This window comes from Idiotropiscis lumnitzeri, chromosome 19, assembly GCF_059441095.1.
Source record: "Idiotropiscis lumnitzeri isolate Australia: NSW breed Sydney's pygmy pipehorse chromosome 19, RoL_Ilum_1.0, whole genome shotgun sequence".
NCBI classification, from domain to species: domain Eukaryota; kingdom Metazoa; phylum Chordata; class Actinopteri; order Syngnathiformes; family Syngnathidae; genus Idiotropiscis; species Idiotropiscis lumnitzeri.
The window spans coordinates 13,692,979-13,712,790 of record NC_142409.1 but is presented as its reverse complement, the minus strand read 5'-3'; the positions used below and the strand labels follow the sequence as shown (position 1 = coordinate 13,712,790).

General features: G+C 48.0%; 2 protein-coding genes across 7 annotated transcripts; one reads left to right on the top strand and one right to left on the bottom strand.

The window, feature by feature from the left end:
* The first annotated feature begins 56 nt into the window (after window positions 1–56).
* Window positions 57–3,532, top strand: pdss1 (prenyl (decaprenyl) diphosphate synthase, subunit 1). The gene is made up of 11 exons (XM_088282790.1): window positions 57–237; window positions 947–990; window positions 1,067–1,178; window positions 1,258–1,388; window positions 1,464–1,605; window positions 1,682–1,793; window positions 1,915–2,024; window positions 2,126–2,206; window positions 2,396–2,509; window positions 2,594–2,674; window positions 2,846–3,532. The coding sequence occupies exons 1-11, from the start codon at window positions 103–105 to the stop codon at window positions 2,984–2,986; spliced, it is 1,203 nt and encodes a 400-aa protein (XP_088138916.1). The 5' UTR covers window positions 57–102; the 3' UTR covers window positions 2,987–3,532.
* Window positions 3,533–3,601: 69 nt separating this feature from the next.
* On the bottom strand, window positions 3,602–19,807 carry abi1a (abl interactor 1a). 6 transcript variants are annotated; one of them, XM_088282786.1, is made up of 12 exons: window positions 19,578–19,807; window positions 14,953–15,120; window positions 12,533–12,709; window positions 11,406–11,420; window positions 10,494–10,597; window positions 10,131–10,283; window positions 9,066–9,166; window positions 7,905–8,003; window positions 7,223–7,459; window positions 6,731–6,820; window positions 5,608–5,793; window positions 3,602–5,277 (listed from the first exon to the last, which is right to left on the bottom strand). In XM_088282786.1, the coding sequence occupies exons 1-12, from the start codon at window positions 19,692–19,694 to the stop codon at window positions 5,102–5,104; spliced, it is 1,623 nt and encodes a 540-aa protein (XP_088138912.1). In that variant the 5' UTR covers window positions 19,695–19,807; the 3' UTR covers window positions 3,602–5,101. The 6 variants fall into 6 exon arrangements, with proteins under 6 accessions (XP_088138912.1, XP_088138906.1, XP_088138909.1 ...); XM_088282780.1 differs by lacking the exon at window positions 7,905–8,003; XM_088282783.1 differs by lacking the exons at window positions 6,731–6,820; window positions 7,905–8,003.
* Window positions 19,808–19,812: the final 5 nt, after the last annotated feature.

Here is a 19,812-nt window from a genome sequence, read left to right as displayed (position 1 = left end):
TTTTTAAGTTGTTACGTAAATCACGAACGTCCGTTGCTAACTTCCGCTTCCGAGTCGCACGCGGCCGGCCCTCCCCTTCCCGCCGCACGAGCCACAGAAAACATGGCGGGCCCACTGTGGCGGCGATGCCAGAGGTGGACCGTCGGTCGCGCCGCTGCGAGTTTACGAGAAGCCCAGTGGCACTTCTCCAGTCTCCAGGCTGAGCAGACGCCCTGGAACTCGTGGCGGGCTGGCGAGGTAAGTGTGTCGCAGTGGGCGTCGCTGTCAGACCGGGAGGGGAACAAGGAAGGAAGGAAGGAAAGGAGGCAAGGTCATCTGGTTACTTAGCGTGGAATGCGGCTGTCAGTGGTCTGAGTGCGCGCATCACAGACCAGTTTGCAAAGTAACATTTATGGGCTCCAATAGAAACAATTTCCTTTTTATATATTTAAAAAAAAAAATAAACGTGGTCAAGCTGTTCTTGACACTACCTTCATTCATCCATTCATTGACATTACGTGTAAAACGTTTTACATCTGACACATGCCAAAGTAATAAATTCAAAATGACTTATTTTCTTTTGCACGGTTTTAAAAATTATTTTATTGTTCACTATTTGACTGCGGGATGCTTGACCTCGACAGAAGGTACATAGGTGTCGTTGCGGATGCATGCTGACGTTGCAATTATTATTTTTTTTATTAATAAATAATTGAAAACATCGTATTTGTTTTGAGTATTTTATGGGATATTTTATACTTTATTTGCGACACTGTAACAACTGTAATAACCACATAATTGTTGATTGCCCCCCCCCCTCCAGAAAAACTATTTTTTTTCTTTTTCATGACTGGGTGTTTGCTTGCCATTCTAGACCACAAAGTAACCTCAAATCAATTTAGATATGCATTTACGGAACTTCCTGTTGACAATTGTTTTTGTTTCTACTTAATCACAATTAAACCAGAAGATCCTTCAGAGGTCAACGTCCACAACGTTATCTCTCACCAGGTGACACTCATGAATCTGATGCAATTTTATTTTCTGAATTATATTTGAATGTAATATAATGTTTTTGCCCGTGCAGACACAAGTATCCAGCATGTTCCTGTCGCAAGATTCATAGCGATGCAAAACCCAAAGACCCGTTCACGCTCGCTCAGAAAGACTTGACGAGTTTATACGACGACATCAAAAAAGTAAATGACGCAAACGCGTTTAGGCCACTTGATTAGGTACCTCTGTTCACTCACATGCACCTTTTCCATCTTGTGCCAGGAGTTGTTTGTCTCCAAAGAAGAGCTCAAGTCTTTGTGTGATTACTACTTTGATGGGAAGGGCAAAGCTATTCGGCCAATGATCGTCATCCTGATGGCGCGCGCCCTCAACATCCACAGCAACCGAGCAGGGTAAAAATGAAAAAGATTAAACGTTCGGTTGGCGTGAGTAGTTTGTGACATGTTGTCGACCGTTGCGTCGTCCAGAGACTTACTCCCCGGCCAGCGCGCCGTGGCCATGATCTCAGAGATGATCCACACGGCCAGCCTGGTGCACGACGACGTCATCGACGGCTCGGACAAGCGGCGGGGAAAGAGGACGATCAACGACCTGTGGGGTGAAAGGAAGGTACGCGGGAACTTGCGCTCGCTCTGATCGCCGTCGATCTCGTGCCGTGTTTTTTGACAGTCTGTTGTCCCTGCAGGCCATTTTAGCGGGAGACTTCATTCTGTCTGCTGCCTCCATGGCCCTGGCTCGCATCGGCAACATCACCGTGGTCAAAGTGTTGGCGCAGGTCATTGAGGACCTCGTCAGAGGTAATAATAATAAATGCTTGGTAAAAGTTGACTTTGAACTACTAAAAGGCACAAATGTCCATTTGTATTCTATTCATTGTACAGAAAATGGTGGTTGAAATGTATTTTTTGTTTGGCACAGGCGAATTCATGCAGCTGGGCTCCAAAGAGAACGAGAGCGAGCGCTTCAAGCACTACTTGGACAAAACCTTCAAGAAGACAGCCAGCCTCATCGCCAACAGTTGCAAAGCAGTATGTACGTTCTGTCCGCACGACTCACATGAACATGGCGCCCCGCCCGCTCTCATCCGCTGCCACCTTTTCATTCTTCTTTTAATCTTCTCTCGCCACAGGTGTCCATTTTGGTCAATGCGGACCCTGACGTTCACGAAATTGCTTACCAGTACGGAAGGAATGTCGGCATCGCCTTTCAGGTGTCTCACATCAATGCCGGTCAACTTTTTTTTTTTTAATTCTTAAACTACCAGCAAATGGAGATATTGTATACTCAAGTGTTTTTCAAAAAAACCTGAATGAAATACTTGTGACGTCAAGAGGCGCATCATAGTTCCAGGAAATCGCAAAGTAGTCAGCTCTAATGACATTTGTGTGTTTGCGTGTAGCTGGTGGATGACGTGCTGGACTTCACGGCGGGCGCCAGCCAGCTGGGCAAACCGTCAGCTGCTGATCTCAAGTTGGGCTTGGCCACGGGTCCCGTTTTGTTTGCTTGTCAGCAGGTCAGCTTCTTTGCATAACACAACCCGTTTGAGCTTGTTTACTCGAGGGAAAAAACAAAAAAACTCCATCTTTCAATTTGTCAGTTTCCGGAGCTGCACGTCATGATCATGAGACGCTTCAACTCCAAAGGGGACGTCGACCGAGCCTGGCAGTACGTCGTCCAGGTAACACAAATGTGCCACAAATTTTTCATTGCTTCATTCAAGCATTCAATTCATTTATCTGTCTCTTTATTTACGGGAATCCTATTATAGTCCAAAAAACTATTTAGATTAACATAAAACGTGTTTGTTTGCTAAATTGATGAATCTGACATGTCCATTTTGTGTGAGCAGAGCGACGGCGTGCAGCAGACCAACTTCCTGGCGCGCCGTTACTGCCAGGAAGCCATCCGACACGTCAGCAGGCTGCGACCGTCGGCCGAGAGGGACGCCCTCATTGCGCTGACTCACACGGTGCTCGCCAGGAACAAGTAACGGGGTCAGCGAGCGTGACCCCGCTTTAACCCCGAACACGAGAATCGCCATCAATGACGCCTCTTTCTACCTCGACACGAAGAGCGAGTCGCATCGCGTTTGAAAGCCACGCACTCTGTATGGCAGTTTATTAGGTACCTTCATATCCAGTGACGTAAATACGCGAGTCACATTTTAAGGACGCCTCTATTAACGAGATACCTAACGAACTGGCGAGTGTGCAAAGCCCCACGCATGTACACGTGGCCACAATAGGTTTGGTGCTCACATTATACTTATTTTGTGACCGCAACTGAGTATTTTCTGTGCCCATACTTGAAAGTTTTCATTTGTGGGGATTGTGTTGGTTATTTAAACGCCGTGCATGGAATCAGTGAAGCACTGAGCAAAGTATGTCGCTACGTACTGTACTGTAAACGCAAGTGTGAGTACTGTGTTGTCATTCCTTCTCCACTTGAAATCTTACCGAGGGGTGACAACTGTCCGAGTGTAACAATCATTGCCTTAACATCTGCAACCACTGCTCAATAAACACTTTTAGTTATTTATTAATTTTTTTTATTGCAAAACATCCCGTGTGTGCGCATGTGCGTGTTCATGAATCATCACATGTGCTTGTTGTACATAGAACTGTTTATTATAAAAGGCTGTACATATTTTGTATTTTTTTTTTTAAATCAACATTTTATATACAAATGAAGGGCAGAGTTGACGAAGAGCCAGATTTTCTTTTTGGTTGCCTAAAGAAGCAAATATGAAAGAAAACATCTGATCTGAGAACTCGGAGCAAACACCTGAATGAAAATTTGGAGGACTCAAACGTTGATTTCGCTTTCAAGAGGTCATTTGACATTTTTTAAAATTTTTAACTTTTAGTCCATTAACATTAAGTTGATCAAGTAATGTTTGTTTACATGGTCGGAATCAGTTGTTAGCTTTTGGAGTGGCCATCCACCCGGTTGGACTTCTTTTTGCAAATCGGAGTGCACTTGAACAAGTTCTGATGAATCTTTTGACTTGTCTCTGATTGGTCCAAACAAACAGGAAGACGTGTAAGGATGAGTTACGGGATGTGTTTTTTTTTTTTTTTTTGCCAATTCTGTAGAGCATCGAGCAGCAGAAAACAGCTGAATGCAACTGACTGGGAAAATGACCCCGACCGAAACGGCGAAAAGACGACATGCTGCTGTGCAAACGGCATGCGTATTAAAACCGAAGGCGATGTTCGCTGAAGACGCGTTCAAGGCAACTGGGAGTTGACAAACGGAAGTCTCCCGACGGCACCCGTTGTGAACGGAACGCGTCTATTCAAAGACCCAAACTATCATTTCATGTATTGACCCGGTTATGCTCGATATCCTATTTCATCGCATTCGTGTATTTAGTAAAATACACGCACACAAAAAAAAAAGGCTGCCATTAAAATGTGGTGGCGTCATCGTCCTCTTTCCTTTTCCAATTTCATGTACATATTCTGCTTAGCAACTCTTCTAATTCTCATTTGTCGTCATACATGCAGCATGACCGTCGCAATTGCATTTGAGGATTTTTTTTTTTATAATATGCTTCAACTAATGCATGAACACACCAAGGGGCCCTGACATCTGTTTCAGTTCAGTGATTCAACAGGAAAACAAAAAAGACAATAATAAACTGAAGGTAATATTGCAAAGGTTGGCATGCTTATTTTTTTTTCTCGTCTCTCAGGGAGGAAGTGTTGAGTCGGACATGAACTCAATTTACAGCAGAGAGAATGCCGGGACTCGGGGACAAAAACAAAAATAATCATTGCTGAAACTTCTCTTTGAAGCAGTCTGCCAGATTTGCATCTCCTCAACTGTTGCTGTCGCTTGTCCACCCACCCAGAAAGTGAACGCCGGCCGCTATATTGCAGTTCATCGTTTGTGCAAACCATCCATTCGCGGACTTTTGAGCAACTGCTTTTTATGCTTGCGGCCTGTGAGTATTGTTGTATGTTGTTTGTTTGTGTTGCTGTGTGTGTGTGTTATGGTGCGCTCTACCGCGGGCGGCTTTGGAAATCGTCCCGCAATAAACGCGGGTTGACTGAAGACTAAATAGTTTTTTGTTTGCAAATTGTCATGTTGGCGTCCCGGTTCAGTCAGCATAGTGTATGATACTTTCCACGTAGTTTCCGGGGAAGAGGCCGGTGACGGCGCCGCTGACGCCCTCGTACCAGCCGTCGTCGTTCTTCTTGACCACGTAGATGATGGCGCCCTCCATGAAGGACAGCTCGTCGTCTTTGTCCTTGCTGTAGTCGTAGATGGCCACCACTGGCGAGGAGAGGCGCAAACTCATTTCAGCGCACTTTCGCTCCCTCAATCGACTTCAAAATCTGCATCCATTTTCCGAGCCGCATCATTTTGCAGAGGTTGCAAATACTTTTGCGAGTTTCACATGTTGCCTACGGCTGCTCCCGGTTTGGCGACGTCGCAGCGGTTTCAAGTTTAGAACGCCTGCAGCACCGATGGTAGTTTTTGTGACCTGGTGCGTGGCGCTTCACATTACATGCGAGCATTAAGCTAGCAGACGTTCATTAGGCAAAATGAAATGGTCGGCTTGAGCATTTTGGCGTTTGATTGCACAAAAAGCGGTGCACCTACCTTTCTCGATGTAGTTCTTCGGCGCCCAATGAGGGTCTCCGTCGGCATAGGGGTCGTTGTAGTGCACCACCGAGGCGTCCTCTTCCTCGTAGTCCACCGGGGGAGGGGGCGGCGGTGGGGGGGACTCGTCGAACATGGCCATGTCATCCGGGGGCGGCGGCGGGGGCGGAGTCGGGGTGTCGGAGACTGGAGGGCGAACAACACGGCGTCAGTGACACGGGGGGTCTTTGAGGTCAGCAGCACGACGACCCACATGCACAATTAACACATGCAAAGTTGAGGACAAAGAAACAAAAGTTTGTAAGCGGGACATGACAACTAATCATGCAGCTACCATGCAAGGGCAATAGTTGGTAACATTTTCTACGTCATTCAACTGAATAAGTCTTACCAAGATTTTATATTGTGCTCGAAAAGTTAAAAATTTTAGCAATAATAACTTTATTTTAACTTTGTGTATTCACAAATCCAGAGAATTTAGAAACTATCTTGCCTTGGTAAAAAAAAAAAACCCTTACCTTTTTGCTGACCAGTGTTTAGACTAAAGAAAAAAAATCTTTGATGGCAATGAGGACATAGGACAGGAGTGGGCAAACTTTTTGATTGGTGGGCCACAATGGGTTCTAAAATTTGACAGAGGGGCCGGACCAGGACCAGATGCATGGAGTGTTTTGGTCAACTCACCTCATGAGAGGAAAAAATACATTCAATTTTAAATAAAAATGAACAAAAGCATTACAACAAAATATGTCACACCACACCACAGTATTTAGAAAATAAAACATGAACAAGATTTATTCAATTAAGTTTTTTTCAAGTTCGGCGGGCCGGATTAAAACGTTTAACGGGCCGCATGTGGCGCCCGGACCGTAGTTTGCCCACGCCTGAAATAGGAGAACAGTGTTGCAGTCAATAAATTATGAGCGTGACCGTGGACCGAACCGTTTGGTTAAGTTAGTCACAAAGTTGCAAACAGTTCTGGAGTGAAACTTCATGAGACTTGTGACAGTGGCCAGAGAGAGCAATGCATGCTGGGAGCAGGGAACACAGACGATGATGATGATGATGATGATGATGGTGATGGGCAGGGGGGGTTGTAATCAATAATGGGCTTCACACTTACTGCTCTCCTGCATCCTGGCCACAAAGCCAGTCAGGGGGATCTGTGGCGTCAGCTGGGGCATGGGGGGAGGAGGAGGGGGGGCCACGCACACTGAAGGGCGGCACGCACGTGGACAAAAACAAAAAGAGAATGAAAAAGAGACAGAAATGAAAAAGAAAGAACATCAGTCACCCAAAGTGGTAAAGAAATGCAAAAGGACCCAAGCCACGCAAGAGTGCAAGTTTTGAGGAGTTTGCGTAAAAAATGTCAATGATATCTTGGTGTTGATCTTTGTTTTTTTTTTTTTTTGGGGGGGGGATAATGGCCCGACCTAAATTGTTCTGCGTGGGAATTCAGTAAGGCACGAGGCGGCGTACAAAATACTTGCCCGTCAAAACAATGTCATCTTTTTACTGCACCAATTTGTACGAGCTCAAGACTCAAGTCATAATTCGAGTAACTATTTGTCGCTAAAGTTCATCACTGCCTAACTGTGAGAGGGGCGGGGCTTACTTGAGTTGTGGTTGTAAGCGGGCGTGCCTCCGTTTAGGTGAGGCTGCTGTTGTAGAAGTTGCTGCTGCTGCTGTTGCAAGGAGAACTGCGAGGTGACGGACGGCGCCCGCCGGTAGGTGCCGGTAGCCGACACCATGGACACCGACGAGTTGGCGGGGTTGTGCCGCGAAATCTGTCGCGAGATGGTGCCGAACTGCGACATCGGGGCGGGGCCCAGGCCGGGACCGGGAGCCACCGCTGGCGGGGGGGATGGGGGGGCGGGGTGATTCCCGGGAAGCAAGCGGGAAGGTGAAAGAAGCAAAGGCAGAGACAGACACCCAAAACAGTTGACAATCTGATTAGAATCAGACACGACCAATCGAAAGCAAGTAGAGGAGGCGCTTAAATGACATTTCCCGAGAAAAAATAAATGTCCAGCGTGACCATTTGCAATTCAGTTCTAGCCAACACCAATAAAAAGACAAGTCTAAAAATAATTCAATAAAATATTCCTTGTCATTTGAAGCATTCTCAAAGACAATGAAAGAAAAATTGAGTGACGCGTTCGTTAGCCAACAGACAGAAAGTCGAGTCAACCGCCACCGCCACGATTGAGTCATGTGATTCGGTGGTCGGGCTCCATCCGGCTGGCCCGGCGATACCCCGAGCCATGCGTGACGACCAGGACGCTCGAGGGTCTCACCGAGGGGAGGGGGAGGTGGTGGCGCTGGTGGCGCTGGTGGACCGAGCCCAGCTGGAGGAAGAGGAGGAGGCGCGCCCGGGGGGGAAGTCATGAATGCTACTGTGGAAAGCGTTTTAAATATGTGAGGCAGCAAGAAACTTTCTAAAGTTGGCTTGTGTTGCGACTTGTGAGCGCGTATTCAAGTGTACCGCAGCGTCTTGCGCACAAAAGCTGCTTGCACTTTGCTGTTCTTCTTCGATGATGCGCTTCTTCTACGCTTGGCCTGTTCACAAGTTTTGCAAAGCAACCTTGACGACAATTTGACCACACCTAGCAACGCCAGCTAACCATGTGACTGCAACTGCTGATGTCACTCACTAGGACACGCCCACTGAAAATCAATTGTGTTGTGTGTGTTACTTTTGACTTAATTACACTTCTCATTTATGTTTTTATGTTGAGATTTTACAAAAAGGAATGCTAATCCAAGAGCATTTTCTTGAATTCAACTGAACACAATCCGCTACTTGGGATAGCAGTAACTGCGGCTCCGGGCCTCAATTCCTTTTTTTTTGCCTGCTTTGTGATGGACTGTCGCCATGGCAACGCCTCCCGCGCCGGCGAGGCCAACAAGCTGCCGCACAAACTCTCAAAGGGTCTCTGCAGGAATGTGATGAAATCTCCAACGTGCGACGCTGCGCTGCTTTCACGCAGCTTGGCACGGACGACAACATCCACAACGCGCGGCTCTCGCAACACAATGGCGCTCTGCATAATCCCCAGTGCCGGCGTAAACGGGCTTTATGCAACACTTCGTGATCGCACATCATATTAAGTGCGCGTGTGTTGCTTGGCATAATCACGGCGTTGACATTTCAAACACATGGCTTTGTCGCAAGCTAAAAAATAGGCAGCCTGAAATGTGACCTCTTCCATGATATTTTCCAATTTTGAGCATCTTTCTCGCAGTATTGACGATTGGATTAAGATACGACCTTTGCGTGTACTCGGGCTTTCGCCCACCTTCTCAAACTCTCATGTTTGACTAATTGGACAATAGTGCCAATATGTGCTCAGTGACTGACTGAAGGTGAGGCGTCAAAAGAACGCACATTAACTAACAACTGCAATATATGGATGATGTTTTTTTTTTGTTTTTTTAAAAAGTCAATAAAAGCTCACCTGATCCAGAGTTGGGAATGGACGGTGTCGGCACTGCGATGGGAATGCCGATGCCGCTGCTGCCGCTGTTCTCCCGGCTGCTGCTACCCCCGCTGCTGCCACTGACACACACACACACACACACACTCAAGTGACTGAACTGGGAGTCACTTCCACTTTTTTCTGTATTTTGGGGAGGATCTGGTGGTTACGCCCAACCAATGCAAAAGCAGATACAAATAAAAATCTGCCTGCTGTCCGAGTTTGAAATAGAAAATTCCATTAAAAAAAAAAAAGTGCATTCCATGAAAACATGAATTTTGTGTATTATTTCAATCCATGGAAACAGAGGACATGAAAGCGTCACTTGTGCGTTTGCACATCAAGTTTGACCCCGAGGTGGGTCTGCCTTCCTCCCGCTTTGAACTGACCCCCTCCCACCTCCCTGTCAACTAACATGCCCCCGAAACCCTTCAAGCACCTTCCATCCCAGTAAACCAGGCCCCCGCTCGCCCTCTCCCATTTCCTTACCCCCCCCCCCCTCCTGATCCATGTCAGCAGAGCCCCGGGGCGCTTGTGGGGCAAACAGCAAAGGGGGGAGGGGGGGGGACGATTTGCCCCCTGCAGGCTGCACAATAAAAATGCCAACCCTCTTTTTTTAAGGCCAGCCCGTTTACGAGCTTCTCATTTGTTGCAAAAAGAGCAAAAGAAACATAAAAACGCACAAGAATAATATATTAACGAGCATCCAAGCCTGCCACGTTCCTTCGCTAATGAGCTCTCCCTTCAAATGTTTGTCTCTCTGCGGAGGTGTGTGAGCAGCACTCTCGCAGCGCGGCGGGTTCGTGGCTCGCGTCTCTGCTCCACAGTTCCGAGGTTCACGGTTCAAAGCTAGGCTTCCTGTGAACTTTGCGTCTCATTCTCGTGTCTCTTTCACAAGTCAATTAAGACTCTAAATTGCTTGTTCATGCACTATGGGGCGAGTGATTGATCCAAAGTTTGTCTTCCGCATTCAGCCACATTTCTCTGAAACCGTCTTTTTGAGGCTAGCTGGTTTCAGAAAGCGGAAGAAAGTTTCTAGCGAACCTGTGCGTACGCTGCCTCTGATTGACCGAGGCCGTGCGTCCGGGGCTGTGCTGCACTCCATGCTGGTTGCCCAGGCGGGCCGGGCTGGTCATGTAGTCGTTGGGCACCGTTGGGGGTTTCACCGGCTCCAACGTTTTGTAGGAAGCGTTGCGCCTGCAGAAAAAAAAAAGAAGAGAGCGAGAGAACGGAATTCAGCGGTGGAGGCTGACGCCATCTAAAGCTGCAAGCGATGTGTTCAGGGGAGTGTCGTGAATGCGAGCGTTTCATGCAGCCGCTGCAAACGTTATGAAAGATGGAAGCAAGGACGCTTGGTCGGATGACGGGATTCTGTTGTGTGGTCCACGGTGACTAACGGAGTCTTACCCGAGCGTGCCGCGCCCCGACATGGGCGGGCTCGGTGGTTTCTGCGTCGGCGGGTTGGTCCGCGATAGTGTTCCCGCTCGGATTGACTGATTGTTTCCGTGCTGCTGTGGTTGGGAGGATGACAGAAAAAAAAAAAGAAAAAAAAAAAAAAGGACGTGTTCAGAGCCGGCTACTGGTGCTTTTCATGCAAAGTCTTCAGCTCGCAGCAAGCACGTCGTTTCAAGCTTACAAACCTGAGGGTCGTTTTCAACGAGGCTTCTGATGAAACGAGCGTGTCCAAAGAAGCAAGTCAGTATTACCTCCGCCAAGGAAGTTGTGTTTCGTCATGTTTTCGCCTTTGTTTTTATTGAGCAAGAAATCAAAATTCATGAATGATAACTAAACTCAACAAAGTATCGTTGCACTTGAACAAATGTAATATAAAAAGACATTTTGGAGGTTGTTTTTTTTTCAGCATTTAATAAATACGATATGTGGACTTTCAGGAGTAAATTGGTTTAGTTGCTTTTCACACTGCATGTCGTTTTCATTAGTACTCGCATCAACCACCTTTGCCAATATTTGAAGACGTGTGGTATGCTGAGGGAATGAAACTCGTTTGTTTCGCCTTGGCGGAGGTACTGCATGCCATCGTGGTTGTGTTGTACACAATTGTGTGCAGTGTCTGTGGAGATGGGGGGGGGGGGGGGACAACTACTTGGCATCTAAGGACGACAACAAGACACTACGTGACACATTGAAGGGATGTGAGGTCAAAAGGAGAACTGGGGGGGTCACATGTTGTCATCGAGAGGTTGACGAATGGCAAAGACAAGCACGACATGACAAGACTTGTCACGTGGGGTCGTATTTTCCATGTGAAAACGCATGACAGCAAAACGGGTCACGTGACAGCCGAAGACGACGACTTACCTTGGCTTTCATCCACTTAGTGTGGGCAAGTGGCAGAAAACAGGAGAGAGACAGAAAGAGGGCATGTCAAAACGGCCACAATGGAAGTCAAAGTAGGACAAAGCCAGCGAGAAAGGACTGAGTAAATATTGAGCATAGAGCGCGCGACCTTGGGCACCGCGCCCACGTGCGCTCGCATCGAGAAGCGTTCGCCGTCCAATGCTTCAGTAAATGTCACAGAGCAACATCAGAGCGTGTCCATGACGCAGGACGGGCGCACGGTCCAGTCGGCCATCAATAATGCAACATTCCCTGCCGCCTTTTGCGGCACACACCCGAGGAGGGTCTCGGTTTCTGTTAGCGTTTAGACCGAGCGTCGCCACAAACGCGCATTCACCATGTCACCTCACAAGGCGACCGTGGCGATGACCGACGTTGGCTCAGAGAGTCGATGTCACTCACGGCGCTGCTAAATTTGCATGGGGGCGGCCCACTGAATGCTGTCCGAAAAAAGTAATTCAGCCTGGTCTCATTGGGAGCCGTCGTGAGGTTGGCAAAGCGCCTTTTCCAACGAGAGGGAGCTGCCTCCAAATCTGATATGTAGGAAACCGCCAACCGCCGCCGCCGCATACATTTATTTCATGGGAACATCCTTTGACCAAGTTCCAAGTAACAACTTAGGACTGAGTTTTTGAAGACGTTTCAGCACCACCGACCCAATTGATATGTCAGCTGCATTGATTGTCCGACTGATGGCAAGCGGGAAAAGAGCCTGGAGCCATTCGGGTATGATGGCAACACGACCCACTGACCTCCACAGTCGGGCTAAATAGCAGCCGGGAAGTGAAAATGCCATCACTTTACTCGACTTGAAATCAAATTAAAGAAAAGAGGGGAAAAAAGTTTTCAGAGAGAAACCCAAAACGGAATTTGAGTGTCATTTCCCCCCCAAAAGACGTTTGCACACGGATAGCAGGATGATGTCATCTCTCTCTCTCTTTTTTTTTTTCTTCATCTCCAACCTCTCGAGCATGTAACCCGAGTCCTACCTAAACCGTATGCGGGTTGTTGTGGACATTTTCAGGCACCAAAGTCAATTTTGTGTGACTGGAAGCAGCAGCTTTTGTTTGATTTTGAGGCGCTCTCACCTTGACTCCGTGTCCGACGTCGTCCAGCACGGCGTAGTCGATGGGCTTCCTGATGTAGCGCACCGGGCGCTCCACGTTGGCCGGCGCGATGATCTTGTGGGTGCGCGCCGTGTTCTTGTTGGTGGTCAGGATGCCGATCTCCCGTCGGGCCACTTTCTCTTTGTGGATGTCCACCGTCTGCGGATGACATCATGACAAACTTGAGGGTTACCGAACACCATGTGACGAGCAGCGCCGAGAGTGACGCACTTAACACGCTTGATCTAAAAGCGCATCTCTGGACCGGAGACGAACTACCTTAGCAATGGGACCGATTTGGTTTCACTCCATCCCGGTCGCTGCGGATGACACGCTCTGTGCCACCGTTTCACGGGAGCGGCCGACTGTAAATGAGGTTTCTTTTGGAATAGCACACGCGTGATCCGCTATCCAAGAACACAGAGCCAGATTGTTACGGAACAAAATGTGGCACAGGCTCTTATTTCTTTCGAGCAGACAAAAGCCCAACCAAGAAGCGAACAAACATGTCGGACGGGAATACAAGGACAGAATGAGCAAAACCTCCGTTTTGTCGATCACGGCGAAGGCGGCCAGTCGACGACGTTTACTTTTCATTCATCTTGTGCGTTTTCCTCAACATCCAGCGACAGACTCGCTTGCTCCGGCTGTCACGAGACGCGCACGCGCACAAATGGCTCACGGCTCATGTTTGTTCTCAGAGGGGATTTTTCTGAGAGCGCGCAGCAGACAAAACAAGCCCAAATACATGAAGATGCCTTCGACGTCTTCCACAATGACTCAGACTCTGTAAAGCTGACGTTTACGATTTAAACGGAAGTAAAAGCGGCTCCCAACAGACTGCGACACAAACACAAAAGAAGCCAGAAAAAGACTCCAATTATTCCAAATAATAACAACTACTACTGTACAAACCAACACAGCTGCTCTGTCAAATCATTGTCGGAACCATCAGCCCGCTTAGCCTCGCCCTCCACCTTTGCAGCTTGTGAAAGTGGAGAGCGGGGCATTGAACCAAAACATTTCTCTACGTTCCCTTGAATATTTTGGGTTTTTTTTTTTTGGGCTAAAATGCTGATAACGATTGAACCAATCTTTAACCGTGCTTCATTTAGTTTCCCAGCCTGACCCAGAATGTTGCCATGGTAACAACAAAGTCCCATGACCTTGGTGTTGGCTTCAAAACTATTCACCGAGATAAGAGCAAATAAATGTGCTTTTTTTTTCTTCTTTCTTTTCGGTCTTTGCTTTACTCACTCACAAGCGTTCTCCTTCCATCGCACTCTTGCTCACGTCCAATTTCTTTTTTTTGCCTCCACTCGGATGAAAAACTGACTTTTTGACGTATCGCGCAACAATTCCTGGCACTATACGCACGGCTCGATCACAGCAAATAAGTCACAGTGAAAATTCGACTGGCGGGGCTTTTCGTTTGCGCCCTTCAATGCCTTCTGCGGCATCACTGCTGCAGAAAAGGAGAAGGTTCCGAGAGGTCTGAGCGACACCTTCGAGCTCGAGGGACTCAATTACAGCTCAAAGTCGGACTCCAACAGCAGTGGGTGGAGCGAGCACAAAGTGCGCACAGCCGCCCTTCTGCATTTGGCTCAATTTGTCATCATCAATCACTGAGAAAACTTTCCTTTCCCCCCCAACGTTGATTGGCTTTGCCCCACGTCGCAACCTTTTTCGTCGGCGAAATCAATAGGGAGCTGCTTTAACTAAAGTGCCGCACACCTTTGGCGGAGGATTAAACGCTCAAACTCGGATGGATTAGCCTGCCGAGAGGGCGCGCGCGTCCAACTTCTTCTCCACTGGGATTAATTTGCTTGACCTCGGGTGGTGCTGCGCTGTTTCAAGGAACGCCCTCGAGCGTGAGAGGACTGGCTCGCCTAAGTAACTTTGACAGCCTTACATCGAGCAGGTTCAGTTCAGCCGCCTCCGCGATTGCGAGCGAGCATCAAAGTTGCACTAATGCGCGGTGGCGTGTTTGCAAACATCGGGTGGTGTGATTGAGTGTCTCTGAAGACACGGCGGCGCGGTCATTCCAACACAACACACGGCCGGCGCGAGCGCGGGCGCAAGCGCAAGCGCGAGCTTCGCCCTGATGAAACGATAAAGCGAACCCTGTTCAATTGTGAAGCATCTTTTGAATTTTTAAAGGGGTCGTTTTAGGAAGCCGCAATTGGGTGCAGCAGCATGTTGCGCTTCGACATGTCAGGCGGCACTGAAACGCACAGGCGCAGATGCAGCGAGACGAGACTGAGGAGCAGAGTTGTGCGCTCTGTTCGTATGAGCAAAGAGTGAAGACGTGGCGCCGCGATTCAAAATAACAATTCAACAAGTGAAAGCAGAAGTGGCGACGGTGGGCGCACATGGATGGTCAATGCGTGTGTTTTTCGGACCTGAGAGATGTGGTTGATGGAGGATTCCATGCGCCGCAGCTGCGAGGCCTGGATGTCCAGCAGCTGCAGCACGTTGTTGGCTAAGGCATTGATCTGGTAGGCCACGCTGGCCAGGGATTGCGTGGTGTAGGCTTTGGTCTCCTCCAGAGCTTTCCGCTTGTCCTGGGCCTGCGGAGAACAAACCATGAATTCAAATGAGATCCCGGTCGGGATTGCTAGGATGAAATGTCATCGTTCACACAGAGAAATGACTTGAGCAGGGGTGGCCAAATTCGATACAGAGTTCCTCTGCTGACTTGGAAATTTTTCAAAAAGGTTTCATTGACTCCAAATGCCCCAAAGCACTTTTTTCTCCTATTGGACAAGGCTACGGCCGGATAAAACGAAGCTCCGCCCCTTCCTTCCTTGGCCCAAAGAAATCTTTTTTGATTTGACAAGACTTTGGCCTGAGCACAAAAACAGCGAGTCACGGAGAAGACAAACACGTGTTCTTTAAAGCCACCAAAGCAAAAAAAAAAACCAGGAGGGCCGTGCGACTGCGCTGGGGCTTGCCGGTGTTAGCGCGACCGTGACTTGTAAAAGCGTGAAGAAAGGCCCACGTGGCCATTCGTGTCGAGACGATACGGGAGCAAGGCGGTGAACGCGTGCGACATGCTCGTTCATCGTGCACGCCCGTTGATGGGTCGCTGCTCAGTGCGTTTGCAAAAGCGGCGGTTTGGAAGTGAAGAATTTGCACAACACTCAAACAGCTTAACTGTACGACAGTTCCGTTTTTTTTTAAAGAGCAAAAAGCAAATTGAGGCGGCGCAAGCACACGACTGCTAAATCCCACTCGTCGGTGCACAAGTGCTGGCCTACATTTCCGCTCAGACAATGTTTATTCTCTTCCAGCTCCACTTCTCAAATGGGTCAACGCCTTCTCAGTCGCACAGTAGACAGCGACACTTGTCATTGGCTGTCCTCAAATATGTTGCTCCAAAATAATCCCACATGTAAAATAAGACAAAGGAGAAAACCAAAGACGGGCCAAAATGAAGATAAAAAAAAAATCAAGTCTGGATTTTGAGCGTCTGCGCTTCCCGCCCTCGTTGCCCGTCGGCTTGTTCACGCGTCAAAGGGTGGCTGGCCGCTTAATCGTCACGCCAAGCAAACATGTTGTTCACTTGCGCAAACATCTGGAGCCGCTGAATTGAATGCTTGCAAAGTCGAGTTTTGCACTTTCATTTTGTTTCAGGATAGACAAAGACACCGCTGCTGTCGCCGCCTCATCTGGATTGAAAAGCAAAAAGAATCGAGGCGTGTATGCGTACGCCGTCGCTGGGAGCTGAGGCGGGCAGGGAGACAATCCGACGATACCACAAGAAGTTAAGTTTGTAGTGTGCGCAGAATCTCCGGCAGAGAGGAGGAAAAGTTTAGACTTCCTCTCATGAGACCCAAGCTGTCCAAGAATCTCCACCCAGATGCCGGGGCAGAAAGAGGAACCGGACCTCCTGACGCGGTGACATCACTCAGACGGCGGATAGAAACTTTTTGTCTCCACACTTGTGTGAGCTGAGGCCAGTCAATTCAAACGCATGCGGACATGTTGCAACGTCTGACGCCGCAGCAACGCAAGCCCACGTTCACACACTCGCCCGCCCGACGACAAGGAAAGCTCAGGAATGTCTGGAATCCAGCTTAAGTTGTTCTACTGCTGGGGTGCCGGGCACTACCGTCGCAAGAAAAGAAACATTCCCGACTAGAAGGCGTCATTTTAAACTCGCCAAATGTTGACACAAAGGGAATATGTTCAGGAAAAGGCTCGGAGGCCGAACGCGCCACCGCTGATTGCTGACGACCGTAATCTCGGCCGGACAGCTGTTGATCTCGGATTGATGTAACCGTCTGAAATCCGGAAGCTCATTAGGCACACCAATGACGCGCGATTACAACGCGCATGCGCATTCGCAGCGAGGCCTTTTGCCTCGCCGCATCGCATGGATGGACACAACAAATAAAACAAAGATCCATCCATCCATCCATTATCCGCCGCTTATCCGGGGTCGGTCGCTATAACAAGATAACAAATCTTTTTCTCTTGTTAAGAGACCTTGGGAAGAAATGTGTGAAAAATATTCGACAACGAAAGCGACATGAGCGAGCGGAAGACGTACACCTGGATGAAGAAACAACATGAAGGCAGATGGCGGCCAGAAGGGCCCCGTGACCTCAAAAGATTGCCGCCGCGCAATTAAAAACTCCGTCGGTGTGTCACAAAAGGAGAACTCGGCCTTGCCTCAAACTTATTAACCTTTGCCGAATGACTTTGGAATTGGATGGAAGCAAGACACGCGCGCGCGCAGTTTGTTGTTCGACAAGAAAGAACTCAATGGAAAAATTCACAAAAGGTGTTTGAACCCTAAAAATTCCCAAGGAAGTCTGGCTTTCCGTCTTGGGTAAGTCTTCGAGTCTCTCTGTGTTGCAACCTGCGGCTCAGTGGCCACTTCCTGTTTGAAGCGTAACACTGTATTGTCAGGCGTCGTCCAAAGTTCAACGGCATGATCAAGAGGACACTTCAAATACTAATTCAACTATTCCATGCCACTCGCGCTCACTTTTTGGGAGAAGGAGAATTTGCAACGGTGAAAATTCCGGGAATTTTGCAACCATAGTTCATCTTGTGATCGCCATGACGCATTCAAACTAAGATTCAACGCCTTTAAAAAAATAAAAATTAAAAAAAGTTGCTAAGCTCTTCAGTTTGTGAGGTGAAGTGCACTTTCCATAAAATCCTTGTGTTGGTCTATTTCAAGTCCACAAAGACACGCACACGCCGACACGCCTCAGCTTGAAGCGACTTGTCACTGCAACACTTTGCAACAGCGTGCGTTCCTCCTATTCCTCTTCTTCTACATTCTTGGGGTGACGCTGACAGAACTCAAATAAGACGACAAACAGCGAGCGTTAGGAGGACGCCGCAATGACGTACTCTTTGTCTTTGGCGCCCGACTTGTGTTTCCTCAGGAAGTGTCCTAATAATTGAGCGAGCGCAACCGCGTGTTAATCGCCTGCTTTTGTCCTTTCCTGTTTGTTCGCAATCAAGAAATTTAAAAAAAGAAAAAGAAAAATATGGGGTGGGGACTATGAGTGTGTTCGGGGTCACATCTGCATCTTTTTCTTTGGATTATTATAGCAAGGTTAAGAAAATAATGTGCAAATTATAGCAAGTTTGTCTTCAAAGACAACTAAACCAGTCCTGTTGCAGTTGATCCGATGCCCTGAGAATTAATTACACTAGATAAATAAGAATATTCACATGCATGGACTTCTTTCAGACCAATTCACCATCACTGAGGATATCATTAGTCATCTAAGCCTTTCACATCATTTGACCGAGGCAGAGCCACTCAGAAAACGGGGAAATGGCTGAGATGAGGATTTCATACAAGAAAATTGAGCCATCTTTCATAAATGGATTAAAACAAAAAAGAAATTTCCTGATGGAATAATTTTCACATACGACCTGTTGAGGTTTTGCAACATCACTTTTAAACATTATTTTGGGCAAATCATTTTTTTGTAACAAAAACAAAATAAAACAGCGTAGGACAGGTTATCCGCAAAGACGTCAAAGCGGACCTTAAGACACTTTTGGCCCATGGGAAGCTGTTCTCCGGGAGCTATTATTGGCATAAATGTTCCTCGCAGTGGTGCCTACATGCTGCCAAATCGTCCAGCAAGTAGACCTACGAAGAAAACTAAATTACAGGGAATCCTGGGGGGAGTGCAGCTGGAAAAGACACGCCCTCCGTGGCTGTTACTTTCTCACTCAACAAAGCTGTCACATTTTTTTTTTTTTAAACAAACCCCCAGTGTCACTCTTGCACCAAATGACCCTACAAGCAACACAGTGGATGGCAAATGAAGTCAAACAAAAGGACAGATGTGCAGCCAGCAGAGATGAAAGCTATCAAGAAGTTTGTTGCAAGATAAGAAAGGGGAGAAGAAAAAAATCAATACCAGCAAGCTTTATTGAGCTGCCTTTACATTCCTCAAGCCTGCGGATGAATTGTCTCTCCATGAAAAAGTTCATTCTACAGATTACCATGCACGTGTCTCATCATAAACGAGCTCATGGGTTGGAGATCATGCAACAACATCAACACTAGTGAGACATTGGAGTTTACTTATTGCCACTGAACGCTCCACCACAACAAACATTTCTGTGGTTCAGAAGAGGTGATTATAAAATGCTCCTTTGGCTATTACGGCGTCCATAAAGGGTTGTGCTGGCAGCACGGCGTGTAAATATGGAATTATACGATTTCTCTGGGAAGGCCTCTTCGTGAAATAAAAGCAAGTTTAACAGCTGAGACGCGTTCACTGACCGGCTGTAAAACAGGCCTCCGCGCGTCGGCAGTTTTTAACCGACACGGCGTGGTATTATTCAAAGGGGGAAAGTAGACACACCCTCCGTGTAAACACGTCAAAATATCGCCACCGCGGCTCATTACGAGGCGTTCCGTGAACAGCGCGTTAACTCGGGCCCGCCAGCCACTTTCTTTATCGACATTTCCGGTGGCAGGCAACCATCGGCTTTTTTTTCTCCACAAAAGGCAGCAAGAGTTAGCTCGGCTTTAGCTTACCTGCACATAATTGTTTTCACAGTAGTCCGCGACTCGGGTCAGGTTCTCGTAACTCTCGACGAGCGCTCTCTTGCCGGCCGGGATCTCCTCGTCGAGCAACATTTGTAGCTCTGCCATCTTTACATGTCTCCACCGAGCGCCGTCGTCCCTTCGCTGACTTCCCTTCGAGTGAAGCCGCCACCAGCTCAGCTTCAACCCGGGGAGCGGGAGCGGGAGGGGGCGGGAAAGAGCGGGA

Bases quoted from the DNA above. Each gene is read 5' to 3' on its own strand.
- pdss1 (XM_088282790.1), top strand. From the start codon at position 103: ATGGCGGGCCCACTGTGGCGGCGATGCCAGAGGTGGACCGTCGGTCGC. The intron at 1,606-1,681 runs GTACGCGGGAAC...TTGTCCCTGCAG, and splicing joins ACCTGTGGGGTGAAAGGAAG to GCCATTTTAGCGGGAGACTT. The intron at 1,794-1,914 runs GTAATAATAATA...TGTTTGGCACAG, and splicing joins CATTGAGGACCTCGTCAGAG to GCGAATTCATGCAGCTGGGC.
- abi1a (XM_088282786.1), bottom strand. From the start codon at position 19,694: ATGGCAGAGCTACAAATGTTGCTCGACGAGGAGATCCCGGCCGGCAAG. The intron at 15,121-19,577 runs GTAAGCTAAAGC...TGTTCTCCGCAG, and splicing joins GTGAAAACAATTATGTGCAG to GCCCAGGACAAGCGGAAAGC. The intron at 7,460-7,904 runs GTGAGACCCTCG...CCCCCCCGCCAG, and splicing joins ACCACCTCCCCCTCCCCTCG to CGGTGGCTCCCGGTCCCGGC.